This window comes from Perissodus microlepis, chromosome 16 (assembly GCF_051167445.1).
Source record: "Perissodus microlepis isolate ML-2025 ecotype Zambia chromosome 16, ASM5116744v1, whole genome shotgun sequence".
Classification (NCBI taxonomy): domain Eukaryota; kingdom Metazoa; phylum Chordata; class Actinopteri; order Cichliformes; family Cichlidae; genus Perissodus; species Perissodus microlepis.
This window is the reverse complement of record NC_140476.1, coordinates 2,113,762-2,137,762: the sequence shown is the minus strand read 5'-3', so window position 1 is coordinate 2,137,762 and position 24,001 is coordinate 2,113,762. Positions and strand designations below refer to the sequence as shown.

The following is a 24,001-nucleotide window of genomic DNA, read 5'->3' as shown; positions in this document are numbered from 1 at the left end:
TTAGTCCAGTTTAGGACCATGTCTCTGACATATGTATCATATCAAATATATATCATATCAAAACAAGCCCACACCTGCAGTTATTTCAGTTTTTCACAGGCGTTTCCAGTCAGCTGGTCAACCTCAGGTGGACATCCATATCAGCCAACCAAACGACAAGCTCCTCCCTCTGTGCTCCTTCTGAGACAAAGAGCTGAGAGAGAGGAAAACGGGGTCAGTTATAAAGAAGAGAGAAAAGTGAAACCCTCCTCAGAAGGTCTGACTCGCATACCTGCAGTCGACCTGTGATGGACTCCAGTTTGGCGTTCACGTCATCCCAGCGGCGGCCGCACTCCCTCGCTGTTGCCAGCAGCCGAGTCTGCAGGGTGCCCCTGTTCGACTCCTCCTGGTCAGGCTCTCCAGCAGAATGAGCCGAGGTCTCCCCTCTCGCCGCCGCCTTTGAACACACAAACACAAATTGCATCTGAAGCAGGAGGTGCAGATTTTTTTTTTTTTTGCTATTCTTTTCTAAATCCAGGCTTGATCACGTGGAGGTATTTGGAAAACTTTTTTGGCGAGATTGTTGTCTTGCAGAAAGTCAAATCAAATGTATGCGATACACAATCACTTCACAAGAACACGTTATTAAAAAAAAGTCCAGTTCTTGCCTGATTTCAAGTGAATTCTGCATCAAAACAGGGTAACAGAATTAAAACGAGTGTTTGCAGCAAATGTGAGCACAAAGCCTCACTTTGTACCAGCCTGCTATTACAGTTCTCCTCTATGCAGACAACGTTCCTGTTTTCAAGGCACAACTTGGATCTGCTGTACAAATCTTATGGATACACGCTAAATGAAACAATAGTGTGACGACTCCAGATTCTGATCCCTCATCCTAATATGGTCCCAAAAGGCTCACAAAAACCAACATAGCAACAGCAATAAAGCAAATGTTGAGGCTTCAAAATACAAAGTTCATAAACCAATGGCTGACATGGGTTTTATCATAGGGGTGATAAATATATAACATATTGTCGTAAGACTAAAAGTATAATACAGATTTTAGTCTGAGAGATTTGATGTTCATTCACCTGCAGGTGCACTATACCTGACTGCTCCGCTTTCCACAACGTTTTGCACATCACTATTTAATACAGGAAGTAGGTGAACTAAAACAAGTCATCTTTCTCTGTGAGAGGACCACATTAATGAAACCAACCTCAATGACACCATAGAGATCACTAAAGATGCTCCTGCTGCTTTTCTTCCTCCTCATCCTAAGCTTCCTTCTCCTTGTCCTCGACTTCCATCCACTTGTAATTCAATCAAAGGCTACGTTCACACTGCAGGCGAAAGCGCATCAAATCTGACTTTTTTGACCCATATCCGATCATGGTGTGACAGTGTGAACGGCACAAATTCGATATTTTCAAATCCGATCTGGGTCACTTTTGTATGTGGTTCTGAATCCGATACATATCCGATGTTTTATAAAGCGACTGCTGTTTGATGGTCATGTCGCATTAAATCCGTCTTTTACGTCACTGACACAAGACAGGCGCCAACTATCAGCGCCGGAGAAGACATCGCGAACGCTTCCTGTCCATCCAGTGAAACTGCTGGGAAGACAACGTTGGAGAACCGTGAACATTTTCTTTGTACTGTATAATCTGCAGATTCTGACAGAGATCTGCAGCTATCCTTTGAAGCACCGCTCCTCTAAAACAGCAGTAAGGATCATTATTAGGCCAAATGTAAATAACAAAATAACTTCATAACTTAAAGCAAAATTGGGAAACGTAAAGTCCGAAACAAGTCTTTATATTAAGGCCATCAGTCAAACAATACTGTTGGTCTGGGTCTAAACAGAGCGCGTTGTGTGTGACGTCTTCTTTTGCGCATGCGGGCCGCTTTGAGCGTTCACACTAGAGCGCGTTTGCTGTCGCATTTTATTTGTAGTGTGAACAAGCAGACAAAAAAACCCGGATTTGATCAAAAAATCGGAATTGGGCAGTGTGTTGGTTACATTGACATTCTGTTGTGCAATTGTTATTTACTTGTATTTTATAATTTGACTCTACATACTGCTGGGTGGTTTGTAAAGTTTATAATAACTAGTATTATCATTATGCTATATTTTCTAATATATATAATAATCTCAAAAGTAATGCCTTGAAGCAGAAAATAGTAATATTTTATTAATATTTCAAACTAAAGTACAGTATTTGAATGTGTGTATTGTGTCTACTGTTTGTTAACTGACCATATTCATAAACATCTTAATAATAAATTCCATATTCTATTACCACATTATTTGTGATCAGTGGGTTTGCGGGGTTAGGGGTGTGTGTGTGTGTGTGTGTGTGTGTGTGTGGGGGGGGTCTTTAGGCTTTGGCCCCCCACCTGCCACCAGTAAATTTTTAAGCAAGTATTTCTAACTTTTATTTGAATATTCAGTTTCCTACCATCTGCTCTTAAAGGGTAACCCGAGGGAGGTAACCCACCCTCCCCCTTCGCACACACATGCACACAAACAAAACACACAGTATAATTCACACACAGTATAATTCACAGCCTCATTATAGTGAATAAATATTTATGCCATTTTACACCATCAAACTTAGATAGCTAAGGATGAAGAACCTTTTTGTTCTTTAAAGAACCATCTGAAGAACCATTTAAGAACCATAATGTTTCTGAGAGTAGTGGCAAGTATACAAGCAGTCCTCATCAACCACTGAATCTTACAATCCCATATCGCAACTTAATATGTTTTGTTAATAATACCGTTTAAATACCTTAATTTTTAATACTTTCTAAAGCAAATTGCTTATCAGTGTGAAGCAGCCTTATTAAAGAAAAGCCTTGTGGTGTCAAATTTTCTCTATAACAGCCACAAAAGATAAAAGTCTTTCCAAGGATCTCTCCTTTTAACCTAGAAACATGAAAATAGGAAAACAGGTTTATCACAAGATCATAACGAGGAGTTAAAACTAGAGTCCACAGCAGAATAAGCTGTTTGACATTGGCAGAGAAGATTTAATGAGGTTTTCATGGGCACAACCTACATACTCAGCTCTGCTGCTCAACCCACAAATGCATTTTCCCACAAATGTGGCTCCATTAAAGGGGAAACAAACAGACCTTCCAACAGTATAAGATTTACTGCCAAGAAGCATAGTTACAGCAAAGAAATAATCACCCAAACACACACTTCACTACACACTTCCTCACTTTTTATATCATAAATTTATATCAGCGCATGTTGTATTGTACAGGTGAGAGCCTATAATATTATTCAGAGAACCTGGATGATTACCTATGAGGAAGAGCTTGGCTACAGAGGGGAAGGGTAGCCATCTGCCTTTCCAGTGGAGTGAGAAGAAAGCCGTGTGAATAGAGGAGCACTGAGAGACAACAACATGAGAATAAACAGGTGGGTGGGCTGGTAGGGACAGTTCAGCGATATAGATGAGCCAAAGCTTTAGTACAATAATCCAAAATCATTTGTATCTATTTTTTTCCTGACGTTGTAGTTTTCAGATTTAGATATACTGGACTCACTGAAATATCTGAATGAATCAATACATCTAAACAATAATACCCTTTCCAATGTACTCTTTGGGTAAATGTGTATGAAGATATGTTTCCTGGTGGATTTCCCACCAAATTTAAACACCAAACTTTTCCTCCACTAACTCTGAGACGATTTTCCCTCAGAGTTACAGAGCAAGGTGTGTCGCTCTGCAGCAGAAAGTTATTTGCAAGGCAGATAATATGAAAATGATTCCCACACGGATGCTGAATGAGACAAAACGAGCAGGTTGGCAGGTAGCTACGTTACAATGAGCCCTTTTACAGTTCAGTGCAGGCACAAAGGTCGTTGCCCGGCACGGAGAAGAGGAGGGAGGGGGGGCTTTGGATGGAGCAAAGGCGTTAGTAAGAATAATTCATTTTGTGTGGGTGTTTGGTGTGACCTCCCATCAACACACACACACACACACACACGTAGAGACAACCCTCCCCCCTTTATGTCAATATTGGATCAGAGTAACGCACCATGCGACAGGTGTCTGTGCCTGCCCCGAGGATCCACTTTGAGGGGTGGAGAAAGGAAAAGAGTGAGCCAGTGGAGAGAGAGAGCGTGTAGAGGTATAAAAGGTGAGGTCTGAGGCTGCGCCTGCTATTATTTCTTTGCTTCTTCTAAAGGTAAGCTTTGAAGCTCCTCACTCGTTCCCTTTCAGAGAATCCATTCTGACAACTTTTGCTTGGTGCTGTAACTTTTTAAAATCTTCTCCTAAAGGTTGAACATGAAGAAGCCAGCTGTTTTATGCCCATCACATCCCTCTCTGGACCGACTTACGCTGTGACCTTTCCCCGTTTGTCCGTATTTGCTTCACGTTGAGCCTCACGTACAATACCTGAAGATGAAGTTTTGTTCGTTCGGCTCGCGTTACGCAGGTACGGGTTGGCAACCGGAAAAGGCACAAGGATGACTTTTAGTTAGGGAAGATCACTGGGAAGCCTTTAAATGAGACGAACGATAATGTTGTTTCCTGCAACCAGTTCAAGGTGTTTTCATTGAATGTCCCAAAGGGGTAAGGACAGGTAGCTGAGTCAAAGTGTGGCCTTTATTAATGTGTCAAGCATTTCTAAAAGAGAAAAAAACATCGGTGATGAAGCCAGGACGTCTGCTCCCTCTGAGATAACATTGTTTTAGTAACTCCAGGGGTGTTGTACATTTCACTGAACAGGTAGATTGTCTCATTTGCATACAGCTGGCAGCAGGCAACGCTCTAAAGAAAGCAGTGGCAGTAGAAGCAGCTCACTACCTGACTGAACAAGTAACAATCATTCAAAGTCTGACGGGTAAAGACTCTTTTGTTGCCTCTGTGTTTGTTTAGAAAGGAACAAAGGTGCTCTGATGCTATAATAGATGTTGCAGTTTAAATCTGACATGTACTGTATATGTCTTTTCTTCCTTTTTTTTACTGAAAAAGTAAAGATATCTAAGTAAGACTATGTATCCCAGACTCAACTCAATCCACATGTTCTGTCAAAAGCAGCCGCCTTAAACAGACACACCTGTTTGCTCACAGCAGCAGTAACAGCGTCAGTGACACACGCTATCACTGCTGCAAACGTGGGTAACTGACACTGGGACTGGGTCCAAGTAATAATCACTCACTGTTTTTTTTGTTTTTTTTTGGCGGGGGGAGGGGGGGTCAGTGAGTGGTTGAACCTGTCTTTGTGTGTTTGCCTAAACTGCCCCAGAATGACACGAGTACGCACGGAGAAGGCTGACATTTACAGCGTCAGGGATCCGTAATTCCCTTTAGTGCTTTTTTTGATAATCATTTTCCTATTGGCACATTCATGATGACAGAACGTGTTTTCCACTGGGGGTCTGTATGTCACCATCCATCTCTTACGTCATAAAGAGAGACTGCAGGCAAGCACCAGAGAGCAGGGAGATGGGCTTAATGGGACGTTATGTTAGCCATTGACTAAACATTAACCACACACACACACATGGCAGACATCTGATAGAAGCCATCTGTTATTTAGAAACTGTGATGCATTATTAAGCCACCCCAATCCTAATATTCATGTTTTCTTTATTTTGTCTTACACTGAACATTATTTACACCTTTGTAGCATAAAGTGCTGTTTTGATCCACTAGCCTGAAGGCAGAGCTATAAGCTGTGCCCTGCGTGACAAATAAAGAGCTAAAAACACAAATTTTTATTACATATTTAAAAAAAAATGTTTACACATCTAGTTCAACTATAGTACCCCCCCCCCCCAAAAAAAACCCCTAAATATACCAAACACTTAATTAAAACATACAAACTTTGTTTAACATCAGAGAAAAATGCATTGAACCTTAATTATACAGATACAATTGTATATTCTTTCTAGGATTTCTAGGACTTCCTTGTGGCTCAAATGTTAAAGACTGTATAATTTTGTAATTAAGATCTTTTGTGCTCCTTTTGCTATATTGTCCCTGCTAAATCCCACACACTCCTAATAAACTCCAAAAATACCTCATTTTTGCAGGATGGCCTTGTGAGCAACATCATGAGAAAGCCTGTCCTGCATGTCATTCTTTACCTGAGAGCCTATTTGCCTCAGCTCGAATCGCCAGTCAATATTTGTTTAAAACCAGAGGAAGGGTAAGCTCACACTCCTCAGTATCCTGGTTACCTTGTCCCGACTGGTCCTGCTGCTGCTACACCCTTCCAAGCAGCTCCAGCAGTTGCATTAGTTGCAGGTAATTTGTTTAGGAGTCACCGTGGAGGCCGAGCCACCTGGCTGGAACGAGTTGAAATAAACATAATGCCACAGTCATGAGTTTGGACCTGTTGGTTTTATCACCAGCGGCTCCCTCACTAACATATTTCCTCCACAGAAGATGAGGGAGAATGTTATTTATATCACAAATGCATAATGTGTAAGACGACGTTAGTCAGTAGCTCAGTCCTGTTATTGCTTCTCACGATGAATTTAGTTTTTTACTGAAGATTTAAAGCATGTTAGTATATCATGTAGCCCCTCATTCATGTTGCTAGCAGTTAGAAACAGTACTGTGAAAAAGTATTTGCTCTTTTCCCCACTGATAATTTAATTTTGCATATTTGTCACATTTACAAGTTTCAGATCAAATAATTTGTAATATAATTATTAGTTATTAGCTTAATGAGTCCCCATTAAATCAAGAAATCACTTAAACAGAAGCTGTCTAACAAAGTGAAGTAGGCCATAAGAATTCAAAGAGCAGCACATTATGCCACAATCTAAAGAAACAGCTGAGAAACAAAGTCACTGACACCTGTCGGTCTGGGAAAAGTCACAAAGCCAGTCTAGGGCTTTGTGACTCCAGTGAACAGTGCTGAAGCTTCCCAGGAGCTCAGAGAAGAGCCCAGAACAACATCTAAAGAACTTCAGGCCTCACTTGGCTCAGAAAGGGACCGGGAAAAAATGGCCTCCGTGGGAGAGTCCATGGAGAAAAGCACTGCTGATTTTTCTGCCAAAAAACATCTGGATAATCCCCGAGACTTCTGGGAAAATATTCTGTGGACTGACGAGAAAGGCTGAACTTTCTAGAAGGTTTGAGTTCCGTTACATCTGGATCAAATTAACAGAATTTCATAACAAGAACATCGGAGCAACAGTTGAACATGGTGGTGGTTGTGAGATGGTCTGTGGCTGCTTTGCTGCTTCAGGACCGGGACAACATGGATTCTGCTCTCTACCAGAGGAGTGGGCCATCAGTTTGTGCCCTGAAGCTCAAGAGCACTTGGGTTATGCAGCAGGACAATGATCCAAAATTCAGCACCAGTCTCTAATGAAACATCTGGCTCAAACAGATACGTACTGACCACGCTGTCCTGCTGAACAGTGAGCAGTTACTGTAGGAGAGAAAGGGAATATGGTAGCAGTTCACTCAGTTTCAAACAGCGACTGTTGCGAATGGAGGTTTTCATTTGACTAAAAAACCTAAATAAATTAAAGATTCGCTTGTACCAGAATAACTGGAAAAGGATGGAGGAGGAGAGAAATACCTGCTGATAGGACAGCACTTCATAGTGCAGCTGGACAATGATCCAACCCAAGAGTTCATCAGTGCTTTACAGAAACTGAAGACAAATCTGAAGACATGGAGACACATGCACATAAGCAGCAACTGAAGTAGGCATATAGTAACGTTCATGGGTTTAAGAATTCATGCATTCATGCAAAGGATGAAGTTTGTCCAATTACTCTTGAGCCTCTACACATAAACAGGCTTTATTTTCGAAGACTTGATGAAATGATTTTGGCTAAACCTGGAAGGCTGCACTTCAATCACAGCTTGATTATCTGATATAAAATGTGCTGTGCAGAAGCAAAGTTACAAGAACGATGTCATTGTCTAAAACAGCCGTGGAGCTAGGCTACTTGTCAGCATTACTAACTGTGTCTCACATTGTGCCACAAACACAACTCGAGCCCACTGTGGCATCTTTGTAAGTCACTCCTTCTTTCATATCATCTTTTCAACGTACAGCTTGCTGGGTCTGAATGTCAGGGTGTCTTGGAGAGTTGGTGCATGTGCCAACCTGGCACACCTTACTAAATTACTTCCTTGACTTACTCTGGGGCTCTGCTTGTACCTGCTTGCTGTATCATTGTTGGTTAAGCTGACTGGTTACCGTCCACCTGGGTAAGTTTGTCTGCCCAATCAGAGTAACACAGATAACATGCTAATATGCTAACATTAGTATCTACATTATGCCACTCTGTATCTCACTTAAACTGTTAGAAATAAATAAATGAAATGTATTTTACCTGCTGAGAAAGTCTGCGTCCATGTTGGTAACGAGCTTACTTCTCAACCTGTACATCTCTACACCTCCACTGTATGACATCATTCCTGTATTTCATACTTAATTCAAGTGGCTTACACTAATGCAAGCAAACAAAAGTCAAAGCAATCTGAAACTCTGACCAAGCTGCTTGTAATCGCAGCTTATGGTGGAAACTTTCAGGCCGTCTTGCTTGAAAAAGCCCTGCGTACCAGACATGGGTCATATTTTCTTATCTGAACATACAATTTTCTTTAAAATACACCGTTTTCAGGCCACCTCATCTGCAGAGTCTGTGTGAGAGGAAGCAAACATTAGCGCACAGCAAACATAGTATTTGAATGGTACTCAGCATGTCAGTCAAGTAATACAGATCTGCTGGAGCTGCTGTTTATACCTTTGCAATTTACTTTGCAGTGTATTTAAACACGTGCGTGAGTTATTCTCTGTAAATGTTACTAACTCGTTCACTGTTTTCCAGTATTGATCCGCTCGTGCAAATGCCCGAGTGAAATGCCCAAGCACATGTAGCATTAGCATATTGTTTATTTTTAGGCTGTTCTGGAGTCATCCTGTTTTTACAGTTACATCCTGTTTTGCTCTTCCTCATGTTTTGTCCTGATCCACAGCGCAGTAAGTGCTGCATATAGAAAAAAAGGGGCAGCTACAACATTTTATATTGACTTTATCAATAAAACTTCACTGGGCTTGTCTGTTTTCTAGCTGCCTCTGCTGTGACCCTCTGCAGGGTTATACTGTATTAGTGCTGTTAAGACAAGCGTTTGTGTCTGTTCAGCAGGAACATGATTACATTTGTGCCGTCTGCCAAACTGCTCAGTACTATCTGTAAACGGATGAGCGGAGTGAGGGGCTGTGTGTATGTGCTGCCTGTAGGCTATGTGCTGTTTCCTCTGACAGTTACTGATAATGAAAACTCATGCAAATGCCCAAGGCCTGCTCTCTCGCTCCCTCGGCTGGTCCTTGCCTCGGCTCTGTCGTGGCAGGGTGAGTGTTAATATTTTAAAGTCCTCAGTCTCTGAAGAGTTGGCTGAACAAGCTGCTGGGTTTCTATTTTGAACTCAAATAAAAGAAAATGAGTTTTATCTCGGCACTTTGTCTAACTCCCTCAGGCAAACTTGCTTCTTTTGTGTTTGATCTGTCTGCTCAGACACCTGAATGCTAACAGCAGCGTGCGCGCGTGAGCCTGTCGTCAAAATTTAATCGTAATTGTCTACAGAATACAATTACAATATATATATATATATATTTACCGTGTAAATCAACTACTTGGATGTCCCTCCTGTCAGAGCAGCGGGGGCAAGAGGAGGCGGTACAGCAGATGTCCTGTTCACATCATCCTCACCTGGATTAGTCTCCAGGGTAACGTTCCACCTGAAGGAGGGCATTTATTCAGGGCAGTGTGTGTGTGTGTGTGTGTGCGCGCAGGTGCGTTCACTCACTATTCAAATAGTCCATACTCAAATTGACCCAGAAAACAAGCAGTGTTAATACACTCAGGGACAGACACCTGGAATATAACATTATACTCCAAAATATAGGTACTGATCTATTTAAATGTATATATGTTTGAGAAGTTGTATTTAAATATTAAACTATGTGTGTAATATCTATTTTTGCCATTAGTTTCACAAACGTCACTTTTATCCCAATGCAGAATGCAGAATTGCAGGGACAAGGCTGGTAAACAACACTGAAACATTTATTTACACTTTCCCAGTAAATACTACTCCTCGCTCCATCACGCCCCTCGGTACCTCTGTTTAATAGTAAAAAGGACCGTTATACCAAGCAGTTTGCTGGTGCATAAAAATATGAAAATTACCACCAGAATCTACTTTAATTATTTATTGTTAAATAAAAAACACACGTGGATGTGTGTTAATATTGTGTATTGTGTAATACCAAATTTAAGCCTCAGGAAAGCGTACGTGGGGGTGGTAGCTGGCACCGAGTCCTGTGAAATAATCAAATGTTCCATGACCTTTAGCCAGCAACGCAGAGCGGTCATCAGATAATAGCGCTCAGTGTATTTGCCACCAATATTTTGCATTTGACTGGGTGAATGAATGAAGGGGTGAACTTGTGACCTCTGCCAATCACGGGTCACTGTGGGATCTGGAAAACGTTAAAGACAAATGGAGAAACAAGTATTTCCTTTGATAAAAGAGGAGGAGAAAATAAAATAAATATATCCTATGTGTACTACAGTACTGTGCATATCGTGACTCATCGTGTTAACTAATTTCATGACAGTTATTTTATGATAATTTTGTTTGTCTTTCACTCTAAACTAAGCTTAATGTTAAACTGTCTTTCTGTGTTGCCAATGTGAAAATATCATTTGAGCAATGATGAGTTAAAGCGGCCATTTATAAGTTAGCAGAGGCAGCGCTGAAGCTACAGAGGAGAGGGAATTTGATTTTGCGCTACGACTTGACGAACTATTATTAAACTTGACCTACAGCCGGTCAGCAGAGCAGAGCTATCGTATGACCAGCAGGAAGAAATGAATGGATTTGTTATACAGACAGATAAGGATTCAAAGTAGAACTGTACTGTACTGGCTCTGAGCTGGACTACACTGCCCCTCATGTATGCAAATCCCCACCAGCTGCATTTAACAGGGAAATAAGGTGTGTGTCAGTGTCAGGTTTGTGTTCATAGGTAAGGATATATCATTTATTTTACCTAGGTTTTAGCGTGTTCGGGTACACCGGGTCATTACTCTTCAAAACTGAACAATTCATATGGATTTTGTGCCCAAAAGGGAGGCAGGTCCCCACAACATGTCTGTGTAAACAGTTCATGATGTAGTATGTGCACCTACACACAGAGCATCTGTGTCTTTATAAGCCTTTCCTTTCACCTGCCATCACCTGCTCTGAAGGCAGGCTGGGTGACACAGGCTAATGCACACACACATGTGGAGTGAGGGGCAGTGAATGGGCTATCAGCAGACAATGAGAGAGCTGTTTGTACAAGTAAGCAGCACAGACACACAGCGTATACCCAGTCATAGCAAAATGAGCTCTTTACTGTATGTTTAGTGAGAAAAGAGGAATATTTACTCCTTCTCTTCCCACACAAACTGGAAAGTTTTCACTGAATTAACCGGAGAAACGGACTCAACTAACTGTCAACCTTAATTCGATTCATGATGTTCACTTTATTGTGTTTGCCAGCTTCTGTGTAATAACCATTTTAGCCACTAGATGTCACCAATGATGAAGGAAAACTCAACCGCTTCTTTAATCATGCCGCATTGTTGTTATGATCATGTGTTCAAACCTGCAAAAATGTAAATGTAAGAGATGCACATGGACAGGTGATGTCTGTAGATTTAACTGTTCAACAGTTTTCAGTCAGCAGTGGAGCTGTTTTCTCCTCACATTAGACAAATAAAGACAGACAGACAATAAAGCCTGTTCTGTTAATAAGAGGTGAAAAAAGTATACAAAGTACGTTGAGCTTGTTTTTATTTATAACATTAAATGTCAAAGGCCATTCATACACATTTTTGGAGCTTCAAAGAATAAAAATAAAAATAGGAAAAATGGGGCAAAACATGCAAATATAATTACTACATCTGTAATACAGCTTTGATCAGTATTGTTAAAAAGCCAGATGACATTTAAAAGTAGAATAAACCTGAATAAGCTTTTTTCAACAAAACGTACAACATAACCGTTTAGATCATGGTTTGTTCTTCAGTGTACGTCAGAATGCTCATGTAGGTGGACTCATCTGCCTAAAGACAATTTCTTTATGTGTATGATGTGTATCATACACCTCTATGTGTGTTCTCATTTGTATAATGAAAACTGTGATTTGGTCTGATCCTAATCTGAAAAACAAAGCACTGCAGTTTTTACTACAGCACTTCATCCTCCAGTTCTTTCCAGAGCCGGAGGAAAAGAAAGAAAAACATGTCCTAGATGAAAGTGACACATGTCCTGGGCTCAGTGTGCGGCATTCCTTGGACCCTTTGCCACCTCGAGTTTAGGATCCAGTTTACCTACTGCAAAGAGTGAGGGAGTGAGGGGGAGGGGGAGGGGATCAGCTCCCAGAATGTGTCTATTATCCCGCTACACCAATCAAACTGTTGTGTCAGTGCGTTGCCATTGTATAGTCCTGGGTCAGGTTGCCACTGACCGTGGCTGCCATATTGATGACTAAGTCAGTTTGGGGCTCTGAGGACAATGGTGCTCTGGAGCCTCCACAAAGCACGAGGCTAATGCTCCCCTTTCAGCCGGCCCGCTCAGCTGCTGAGTGTGCAAGGCTGCTGGGCAAATGAAGTGGCTCGGGTCCAGGGGGCCCAGCCCTATAAAAACACAGGCGAGGGTCTCTCCCCCGACATTGATTATACTGGATCTGTCCCACCTCAGTACCGTCTGTAAGTATCTCAGCACTGCCTCAGACTTAGCTGCAAGAAACAGTGACGGTGACAGCTTTGTGTACTAGGTGGAAGCGACAGGCAGCGAGACGCTCCTCACACTGTGGCTTTGATAGTTAGTCTATTACAGACGCACTTTGTTAACATTAAAAAACTTTATTATGGGGACAGCTGTGCATTCCTATAATAAGCTGGCCTTTCGGGTGTGCTTGTGTGAGGCTTTTAAAGACAATGCAGGCGTTTATCTGAGTGCAGTGTTGTGTGCTTTTCCACCACAACAAAATCAAACGAGCCAGACTAGAAAGAGATGAAACTTCATAAGCTTTCACTCTGATTCTGGCTGGAAGTGGTTCTATCTGCCACGCTGGAGTCTCACGGTGCAGTTTATGAGCTGGAAACGTGGTTGCTGATTGAATCTCCATCTGATTGAATCTGTGCTTTAAGGAAATGGAAAAGTAAAGAAGGAATGGAATTTTTCACTTGTGACACCTTTGGAGAGTGAGCTAAAAATAGATGCAACAAATGTTTTATTTTTCTCCAAGCTTCCAGATAAAGATTGCAGTTTTAGGATAATTTAGAGATGTGCCTGGCTCGCTAACGAGCTCTACCCCACTGGTTGCTCATGCTACCCGGAGCTTTAGTTGTGATTGTGTGATGGTGTTATTCCTAATCTGTTTTATACTGAGGGTCTTTATTAAACTCTGTACGTTGTTCAGAGAGTAACCCCCGAGGGAGAAGCAGCAGCCATGAACACTCAACAGATGGAGCAGATGGGCCAGTTTAAGATCACAGTCTGGGAGGAAGAGAACTTCCAGGGAAAGCGCTGTGAGTTCATGCTGGAGTGCCAGAACATCATGGAGAGGGGCTTCAACAAGATCCGCTCCATCAAGGTGGAGAATGGACCGTAAGTGAAAGACACATTAAAGCTGTTTATACCTGTAAGCTCATTATGGATCAGCACTTTTTCTTTTTATATTTCAGTAGCAACATCTTGTACATTCATGTTTGTTCTCTTGAAATTTGAATCTCACTGACCTGAAAAGGTCTGACTAAAGCAGACAGGAGTGAAATCAAGAAGTCGAGCAGACAGAATAACAAAAACTCTAAATTATAACCTGCGCTGTTATTAGTTTGCTGCTTGGCATGTACTGCTTGCATGTGTGTGTGCGTGTGCATGCATCCAAGTGTGTCCCTGTTGTGATATGAGTTGGCTGCGTGCAGCTGCTGGCTGTGACTCGTGATCAGATAAAAAGGCCGGGGTGGGTACAGCCGGCAGCGGCGGTGGAGGCAGGAGCAGTATCTAATGTTTGCTTTGTGCTCTGCAGTCACAAAAGGAGCTGCATGCTGCTTTTGTGAGCGCTGGACTCTATTGTTTAAGAAGGACGACAGTGTCAATATCATTGTGCTGTGTATTTAGTCGTCCATTAAAAGTTTTTATTGTTTAGTGTTCTTTTTTTTATTTGGGGTTTATTCTGTCGTTTCCAGCACATTTAACCTCAGTGTTTCTGTCTCTTTTCTCAGCTGGGTGGGTTATGAGTACCCTGAGTTCCAGGGACAGCAGTTCATCCTGGAGAAGGGAGACTATCCTCGCTACGAGGCCTGGAGCGGAAATAGCAGCTACAGAACCGAGCACCTGCTTTCCTTCAGACCCATCAAGTGTGCTGTGAGTCCCTCCTCCTTTTCATTTATATGTTTTCTCTTTTTATCAATCAGTCTTTGTAAGCGGTCTGTCTTCTCCACGCCTCCTGAGACATTAACCTCCCTCCTTCTTCTTGTGAATCCTGCAGATGTGTTTGCATATATTTATTTTAATGCATCACTTACAGGCTACTCATCCTGTGACGCTTCCTATCCTCTGTTAGCTTTAGAAATGTATTTTTTAAAGGTCTCTTTCCTTGTCTGTTGTTCCTTTAAAATAAATATGGAGCCATAGGTTCTATATGTTTTCTAATCAACCCTGAATAAAACCCTCATAGTTCTTAGCATTAATGTCCTCTTTATTTCTCTAATTACGTACCAACTATAATGTAATAAAACAGCTTCTAAATGAGTTGTTTGCTTCTCTGCAGAACCACAGTGACAGCAAGGTGACCATGTACGAGTGTGAAGACTTCCAGGGCCGTAAGTTTGAGCTGTGCGATGACTACCCATCCCTACAGGCCATGGGCTGGTGCAGCAAGGAGGTGCCCTCTATCAAAGTCAACTCAGGAGCGTAAGTTACACATTTTTCTCTGTGTTCTTTCCTTAAAATAAACAACACGTGCACGTGCTTTTACTTACATATTGTGCTCTTATTTTACTCAAGTTAGTTTTTAATTTAACACGCTGCTGCAAAATATAGCTTGACAAGCTGCACAGAGTCTCCTGACTTTGTGCAGTGTTATAAAATATATAAAGGCTCAACCTTGTAATTGCACTGAATTTACCAAAGTGCATTAAACTTTAAAGACTAGCAGAACCCTAAGATGCTTTACTGAATCCTTTGATGTGACCTCGACTCTAACCCTCCCTCCTTCTTTACAGCTGGGTTGCCTACCAGTTCCCTGGTTACCGTGGCTACCAGTACATCCTGGAGAGAGATAGACACCAAGGCGAGTACAGAAACTACAATGAGTACAGCACCCAGGCTCACACCAACCAGGTGCAGTCCATTCGTAGGATCCAGCACTAAGCCTCCACACTGCCGGCCTGACCCCACCTGAAAAAGAAAGAAAAAACCCCTCCCCATAATCGCTCTCTCAACTTGAACCCTGGACAGATCGCTGTCACAGAACAGTAGATGGACAAACTCTTTCTATCACTCTGTGGCTCTGCATGTATGGATATCTAAGTACCTACTTCTACTATCATGCTGAAGCATGTTCTTGAAATTCTTGAAATAGGAAATAAAGGCTTTTCTTCAAAACTAGACACTGTTTGTCGGTATTCTTTTTTTTTTTTTTTTTTTTACATGAAAGTTTATCAACCCAAATAGAATAAATGGAAATGAAGAGCTCAGAGAAACTGGCTGTAATACTCGACTTCTACTAAGCTATTAATCTGTACCTGTAGTTAGACTGCAGGTGTCCAAGCATTGCAAAACCTTTGTAGCTCTATGAAGAAGTTGTTCTCAGAGGCAGGTTTTGCTTTGTGTTTATTTGAAGTGCATATTTGGCCTTTCAGTGAACATCCCTGGAAAGATTTGATTCTGTTAGGCTTTAGGATGTATAATGTTGTTCTTGTCATACTGTATTCTTATTTCCAATAAACAAGAGCACAAGATCACTTTGGTTTCTATTATTTGTTTTTCAACTGTTTGAGGCACAATTTGGCAAACTGACCAATAAGGCAACGCTCCGTGAAAGCAACATGTGGCAGTTGGCCACTCAAAGCCGGCACCTTTAGACAGCTGACACTCCTTAACAGACATATGTAAATAAGAAAAAAACATGGGCATGAGTGGTTTTTTATTTCATTTCAACCGACTTCCTTTGCTATGATGGTGTTAAAGTGCTATTAAAGCTAACAAACTTAATAAAAAATCCAGCAGGAGTTCCCCAAGAGACAAAACATCGTAAATGTTATGTTTTAGTTTCAGATAAAAGTTTAGATACATTTTAGGTTTCACAACTTAATCGATCAGTTTGATCCAAATGAAAACTGCAGCCTCTGCAGTATAAAATCAAGAGATATCCGAAAGCAGCCCTTAATAGTGTGAACAGCATACACAGCATTACACTCAACCTTGCATACCGTGAGTACTTCATTTGAAAGTCTAGTGGCTTAGCATTTGTTTGCTCACTCTGATGTGTCACTGTGATGTTGATCTTACAGTCGCACTCCGGGTTCCTGGAGTGTGTTTACCTCCACCTCCACTCCTCCTGTTGGTCCAGGACATAGGATTCCGTGTTACACCCCCAAAAAAAGCTTACACAGTCCCACACCCAAAAAACAGGATCTTTATATAAATGTGTAACCACGCGGCACACACCTTTCTCAAATATACATTCCTCTGCAGACTGATTAAAGCCGCTGCAGCGCGGATTACAGAGCAGTGACACTTGAGTAGACAAGAAAGTTACAGCTGCACAGCTCAGAGCACCAAGGTAAGCTCGAGACTTTACAGAGAAAACTTCAGTGTCACAGCTTTTTGTAATGTTTGCAGGGTTGATTAGTCTGTGGTTTAGAATTACAGCTTAAAATATGAAGTTACTTCATTCGATTTGAATATTTAAAGTTGTCAAGTAACAAATTGAGTCCAGTGGTTATTGTGGGGTTTGCTAACGGTGACACTTTTGACTCTTTAGGTTTACAAGTGAGAAATTACACCACCTGGCTACCGGCTGATGCTAACTTTGCTTTTTATATTATAAATTATGGGCTCTAGCTCAGATAAATGACTTTTTTTACTCTTTTTTATTTTTAGTTTTAAGTTTGAATGTTCCTCCAGTGGATTTCTGTCCTCAGACTGAGCACAGGTGGACGTTTATGTATCCATTTCTCTTCCTTTCACTTCTCCAGTGGATTCAGTCTGGCTTTCGAGGCTTGTTTTAAGTTGCCTGTGAATTTTATCTGTTACACAGGCAGCTAAAGCAAGCCTTGAACACCAAAGACACACCTACCAGGACATCTCCAAACTGAAGGGGGACAAAATATGCTGTAAAATATATGATTATGAGCTCTGAAGCAGCCAGTTACGTAGCTTTTCCTGTGTGTGTGTGTGTGTGTGTGTGTGGTGTTGGTTGAAATCATGTTACTGTTCAGTTTTGCTGATATTTTATTCCAAGCTGTCTGCTTTGACTGTGATAACTCACCATATAAAAATAAACAGCTGTACACTTGATGCTCTGGTGCCTTTTAAAAAATAAAAAATAAACACGTGTGCATTTGTGCGTGTCTGACCTCAGTCATCTGACTCATTATAAAGATGATTAATGATAAGCAGATATTCACTTTCAGTTCAGTCAGCACAGAGGACTGATTATATGTTATGAACTAAGATGTCATCTTTACAAAGGCCAGATGTATTTTCAGCAAATTAAAGGAACTAGTTTATGCATCCATATCCAGTTCAGGGTCGTGGTGGGCGGGGCTTTGAACATATCGCAGGTTGCCAGTTTCTGGCCGGTATGGCAAACTTAGAATCACCAGTTATTCTAACAGGCATGTGAGAGGAAGTCAAAGAGTGGATTTGAAGCCAGGACTTTGTTGCTGTGAGGCAGCAGCGCGAAGCCTTTTTTAAAGCAATGTATCTGTTAAAATCTTTGTTCGAGGTGGCAAAGAAGATGGCTCAAATGTGCCAAGTGACAGAAGTGAAAGTGCTTTTGTGTTTATGACCATGTTATTAACAGACAGCAGGTATATGCTGCACTGTGAGGTTATGATGCATTGATGCTGTTGTTGGGGACGGAAAAAGACGAAGGAAACGTGTCAGGGTCTTTGCATTTGGTGTTTTTAATAAAATGGATTGTGTTGGTCTTTTTTTCTTTGGTTGTATTGGCTTTAATATGACATAAAACATATTTACAAGATGTGCTGGAACCAAACCAGGGACACTGAACATATCTAAAGACATTAAGTCACCCCCCACATTTGAAATATGTTGGTACATTGTTACTGCGTCTTTGACACACTATTTAAAGAATGTTGAATTTTCAAACAATAGCTTCGGAGCGGAGGATTTTCATAATAAAGGTAATGTGTGTTATTAGTTGCATAAAGCTCTATCATCAGCCAGCGTTGCCCGTATAATGCCTTATTTACGCCTGAAGAAATGCGCAGACTCTAGCACATGGCCATAAAGCCCATGGGCTTTTCACTCCACTGCTTCTAAAAACACAGAAGTATAAAATTATGAGTGGACACGATAACGTCAACGAGCATCACGAGGCATGGTTTTAAAGTTGCGACCTCATTACCCCCAGATTGAGGCCATATAACCTTAAACCCACACAGAGGAGGTTAGGAGGGATGAAATGTTCTTGTTTTCTCGTGGCCACTGAAGCGTATTTTTTCAAGGTAAATATTCTTTTTCCAACATGAAATAGGTCTTTGTTGTTTGCCGAGAGGTAAAGAGGCGGAAAAGTGAGGAGGATCTGAACTGGTTTCCATGTCAAACACTTCAATTCACCATAGAAACTCAGATCTTAACGCGGAAACTTTATTAAACTGTGATGGTGGATTGATAAGGGCCGAATTTCTATTGGCCTCTTTTTATTGTGGGCGCCAGGCGGGCTGACAGAGGTAAATTGCTCTTTTAATTAAAGCAATGCACCAGGGGAAATTGCTGTCTGAATATTGTCTCAGAGATGGGGGCCAGTGACAGTTGCCTGGAAACTTCAATCTGTCTACCCGCATTTATTCCAGATCACAGTTATGAGATAAAGTTTAATAAAAATCTTTTCCTCCGCCACCAACGAAATGAAATCCAACCCTTTCTGAACAAGTGAACACAATGAGACAGGACTGCGGAGGAAACCTCATGTTCAACATGTATCTCTCAGGTTCGTCATTTGGTCCCATTAAGAATGAGAGAAACAGCCCGTTTTATATATCTATCGAGATTTTTTACATTTTTCTCCGGGTGTCGGTGTCCTGCCGGCGATGATGCTCCGTTTCCAGGCCAGAGCATTGTTCAGCGTTTTCAATCTGAAAGCCCGTCTGCTCTTTTGTCGGAAATCGGAAATCCTTTTTCCTGGACGCGTTTCCTGGCTTCTAGCAGAGACTGCAAAGGCGACATGCTCCAGGCATTAGACTGCAAATGGACCAGGATACAATTGGAATTTTAAAGCTCAATGTTTGAATTTTTAAACCTTATTTTGTTTTATTTGTATTTTTTTCCTTGCGCTCTAGTTTGCAACATTTTAGAAAAATCAGAGCATTTTTGAGCAGCTGTAATCTCAGTCCTCCGGTTCTTTCAGTGCATTTTTCTACTTTCTTGAGATATTGCGCTTCTTGCTAGATTGTGCCTATAAAAATCTGACCGTGAAGAGATTTTTGTTCTTCTAAATAAATATTAAATCATAATATTTTGAAATACAAGTGATAAAAATCATCTGCTCAAGAAATCCTCTTGTCGTAATTTCTGGATGAAGATGCTGAAAATGTGTCTGTTTTCATTTCAGATCCAACAGAAAATCTGTTGAAAGAAAGCAAAGGAACCTCCTGGGCTCCGATAAATACAGGAGTTCAAAAAGGTAAGAGGACAAACTCGCTAAATACCGTCACTGCGGAGTGTCCAGCTCCTAATTAGCAATTTACTTATTTTTAATGGAGAGCGTCTTCAAACGCAAAGATATATGAAAACATAAAAAATGATATCATAATAATAATAATGGTGTTAGAAAATAGTCCCACATAAACCTCTCAAATTATATCGCAAACGGGTCGACACATAAAAATAGTTTATGAAATAAAAAAATATTGATCACAATATCATAATAAATGTTAATAAATCAAAATATATCACAATAATAGCAGGATTTTAATGCGTTTACTCTGCGTTTCATGTATTTCCTATAGTCGCGTCTTTAGGTTTAATAGATCATTCAGCCGCTTCTGAAACGTATTCAGTTCTTTTTCTTATGTTTTTTTTTTTTTTTGCACCATCACATTATTTTTCTTTTCTCCTCTAAAACAGATAATTATCAAAGTATCTCCGGGATCATTTCGAAAGAAAATAAAAATCATGTTTATTTTATGATTAAAAAAACACAACGGCGAAAATGAATTTGTCACGTCTTGTGTTGGACGCTAATATTCACTCTTACTGCTCTCAGGACTTCCTGCAAAGATGTTTTATTTATTTTTTTAAATTTCTGATGATTATGAGCAGCGTGTTTTTTAAATATATGTTATAGAAAATATGGAGAAGCTAAATATAACCGGACCCATTTAAGCTGCTTTACAGGAGTAAATAGAGATTTGTAAAATGATGTCATGATGGAGTTATCTTTAATTATATGTGATAAAATAACTGCGTATCTTTTGCGTGTCTTACATTATTTAATACCTGAAATTTCCAATATGATGAAATTCACAATATTATCTTTCATGAACTGATAATGCTGAATTATGCAAACCGTTATTTTGGGACCAGTTATCTATCTATATAGATATATAATTTTTTACTTTCTAGACAAAATTTTGTATTTTTTGGTTTGTTGCCTCGCTGTTTTCGGGATTTATTTCAGATTATTTCCGGACCAGTTGTGATTTTCTTTTCTTCCTACACTCAGGGAGTGGGCAGATTCAGCTCTGGCAGTTCCTGCTGGAGCTCCTCTCTGACAGCACCAACATGTCGTGCATCGCGTGGGAGGGCACCAACGGAGAGTTCAAGCTCATCGACCCCGATGAGGTGGCCCGGCGCTGGGGGGAGCGCAAAAGCAAACCCAACATGAACTACGACAAGCTGAGCCGGGCGCTGCGCTACTACTACGATAAAAACATCATGACCAAAGTCCACGGCAAAAGATACGCCTACAAGTTTGATTTCCACGGCTTGGCGCAGGTGTGCCAGCCGTCCACCACCGAGCAGGCCATCTACAAATTTCAGGGCAACTTCTCCCCGATCCCCTTCTCCGGGATTTCCAAACTGAACCTCGTGGCTCCTGGCGTGGGGCCTTCGGGGTTCTCCTACTGGGCTGGCTCCACACCAGCGGCTCTGTACCACAGCCACAACCTCCAGCCTCCGGGGCCGTTTGGCACCGTGTCCCCGTCCCACATCGGCTGCGTCAACAACATCAGCAGTCTGAGCACCATCAACAACCACTACAACTGACTCTCGATGCCTATTTTAGACACACCGGGAAACCGACACACTGCAGTGAGGGAGGACAGACAAATAGCACAAACACGCTGACTTTGGTGTTTGGCGGGGAAAATATGATTTAGGCTCAAAGTGGTTCAAAATTAGATGTTTTTAAAATGTCAAGTGAGGATTTTTTAAGCGGCGCAAAGTTGTGTTTAAACTCAAAATTATGACCAATGACACCGGAAGTCTTCTTGCATGTAAGTAAGGCACGAAAACCAAGAAATTAAATATTTAATTTAATTTAATTTAATTTAATTTAATTCTTGTGGAGAAGCGATTACGATCAGACTACGCACAGTGCTTTGAACCTGAGCGCTAAATTTGATCCATAAATATTCCAAATATGAAATGTCCTTATTTAAGCCACTATCAGTGAGACGTAATCGGAAACCAAATAAAGGTTTAGACGATAATTGTTTTTGAAACAACAAAAAAATAGTGTACATATATTTAAAAACGTTGAATAAATAATAAATCAGACCTCGGCTCCCTCGCTCTCCCAGCCCTTTCCCTGAGTTCAGTGTTTGTTTTCACATCTTCAGGTGGATTTGCACCGACGTGGGCGCGAACTGCCAAACTACCACCGGACTAATGGCGCCATCTTGTGGTTATGGATGAAAACAGGCTTCTTGGACTGGAATGAGACTGACTATGAACGACTCGCTTGAATCATGCTGTCACGTCGATCACCGTTTGGTTATAAATCAGATCAGACGTAATGAAACTCTTTGTAGGAAAAACAAACCTCACGCAATAAAAAATGAAAGCAGCGCACAGACACAGGGAACAGGAACTTTGTGTGAAATAGGCTGAGTAGAAACCGAAACTGTGAATTCCCAAACTGCTCTGTAAATACTGTAGAGTAGAGACCGGCTCAGACTATAGAAGCTCTTCAGTGATTCTAAAGTGAATTCATTCACACTGTGACTAAAACAATTGTACCAATAAAATAATAAAAAATACATAAATAAACTCTTCTGAATAAAAATGTTGTCAGTATTGTGGGATTCATTTATTTGAAAGCGTGATCTTTATATTGACCCAAACGTGGGTGAGCCTGTAAATGTCCTCCATGCGCCAAACCGTCAGTGCTGTTTCTCAAAATGCAAACTTTTATTTGGATTTGTGGACTGACCGCCTGCAGCAGTCTCGGTAATCAGAGAAAAGTTTGCAGTATTTGTCTTGATGCATGCTCAATCATCCAGCTAAATCCCAAAGGTTGATTCTGTTCACCTGGACGCAGCGTGACTTCCTCAGTCTCAGCTGACTGCAGGTTTCTTATAAACAGTACATTTGCACAATGACTGAAACCAGCACCACGGAATGAACAATGGGCTGTGAGGTCAGTTTCATGATCATTAATATGCAAATTGTCATGACCATTGATCATCAACCACTGATCTAAGACCATTGATCAATGCCACTCTAGCACAACAAAGAGAGCTACCTCGTCAGCCAGGACTCTGCAGTCTATTTACTCCAGGGGTAGGCAGCTCCAGGCCTCGAGTGCCGGTGTCCCGGAGGTTTTAGATGTGTCCATGATCCATCACAGCTGATTTAAAGGGCTAAATGACTCCTCAGCATTTCTTGAAGTTCTCCAGAGGCCTGGTAATGAACTAATCATTTGATTCAGGTGTGTTGACCCAGGGTGGGATCTAAAACCTGCAGGACACCGGCACTTGAGGCCTGGAGTTGCCTACCCCTGATTTACACCAACAGGCCAGTGGACACTCTTTCAATGATGAGGATGTACACATCGTGCGGAGCGCGGAGTCAAGGAGGCCATTTACGTGAAAAGGGAAAGACCATCTCTGAATCGAGGAGGGGGCCTAAGGGTACATCTGTCCCCATCTTACAATTCTGTGATTGCAGCCATTCCCCAACTCTCTGTGAATGGGAGTCATGGCCATGGATCAGTGGTCTTTGATCAATGTGCATGTTAATGATAAAGGAACTGACCTCCCAGCTCATTGTTCATTCAGTGGTGCTGGTTTCAGTCATTGTGCAAATGTGCTGTTTATAAGGTTTGAAACCTGCAGTCAGCTGAGACTGAAGAAGTCACCTGGATCAGTGACGAAATGTTTCTCTCACTGACAACGTCCAGATGAACAGAATCAACTTTTTGGGAGTCTGCAGTCTCGCACATTACATCAGCATGAGCTCTGGCATCAGCCACACTTTATATTACTGGTTTGTCAGCACGGTGTCTATGATGCTGTAACTGACAAAAACACTATATTTCAGCTCATAATATGCTCCTGGTCCTGCAGTGACTCATCCTGTTGGTCCAAACAGACCCACAAACAACCAGCCATCTTTATCACTGTGAATTACAAACAACAAACAAACAAGCTTTATTTGTCACATTTATTATTACAGGTGAAATGCATGTGTGGCTTCTTTAAAAAGAAGAAAATATTTATTGTTCTATGTAATTGTTCTAGTAATGTGAAATTGAAGCGTTC

General features: G+C 41.2%; 2 protein-coding genes across 2 annotated transcripts; both read left to right on the top strand.

The window, feature by feature from the left end:
• Positions 1 to 13,491: 13,491 nt before the first annotated feature.
• On the top strand, positions 13,492 to 15,643 carry cryba2b (crystallin, beta A2b). The gene is made up of 4 exons (XM_084907969.1): positions 13,492 to 13,649; positions 14,267 to 14,408; positions 14,815 to 14,957; positions 15,269 to 15,643. Exons 1-4 carry the CDS (start codon positions 13,492 to 13,494, stop codon positions 15,414 to 15,416), a joined length of 591 nt encoding a protein of 196 aa, XP_084764095.1. The 3' UTR covers positions 15,417 to 15,643.
• Positions 15,644 to 17,867: 2,224 nt separating this feature from the next.
• Positions 17,868 to 22,512, top strand: fev (FEV transcription factor, ETS family member). The gene is made up of 2 exons (XM_084908958.1): positions 17,868 to 19,920; positions 20,962 to 22,512. Exon 2 carries the CDS (start codon positions 21,021 to 21,023, stop codon positions 21,501 to 21,503), a length of 483 nt encoding a protein of 160 aa, XP_084765084.1. The 5' UTR covers positions 17,868 to 19,920; positions 20,962 to 21,020; the 3' UTR covers positions 21,504 to 22,512.
• The last annotated feature ends 1,489 nt before the right edge of the window (positions 22,513 to 24,001 follow it).

Excerpts from the sequence above, each read along its gene's own strand:
- fev (XM_084908958.1), top strand. The coding sequence starts at position 21,021 with ATGTCGTGCATCGCGTGGGAGGGCACCAACGGAGAGTTCAAGCTCATC.
- cryba2b (XM_084907969.1), top strand. The coding sequence starts at position 13,492 with ATGAACACTCAACAGATGGAGCAGATGGGCCAGTTTAAGATCACAGTC. Across the intron at positions 13,650-14,266 it reads ATCAAGGTGGAGAATGGACC|CTGGGTGGGTTATGAGTACC; the intron begins GTAAGTGAAAGA and ends CTCTTTTCTCAG. Across the intron at positions 14,409-14,814 it reads TCAGACCCATCAAGTGTGCT|AACCACAGTGACAGCAAGGT; the intron begins GTGAGTCCCTCC and ends GCTTCTCTGCAG.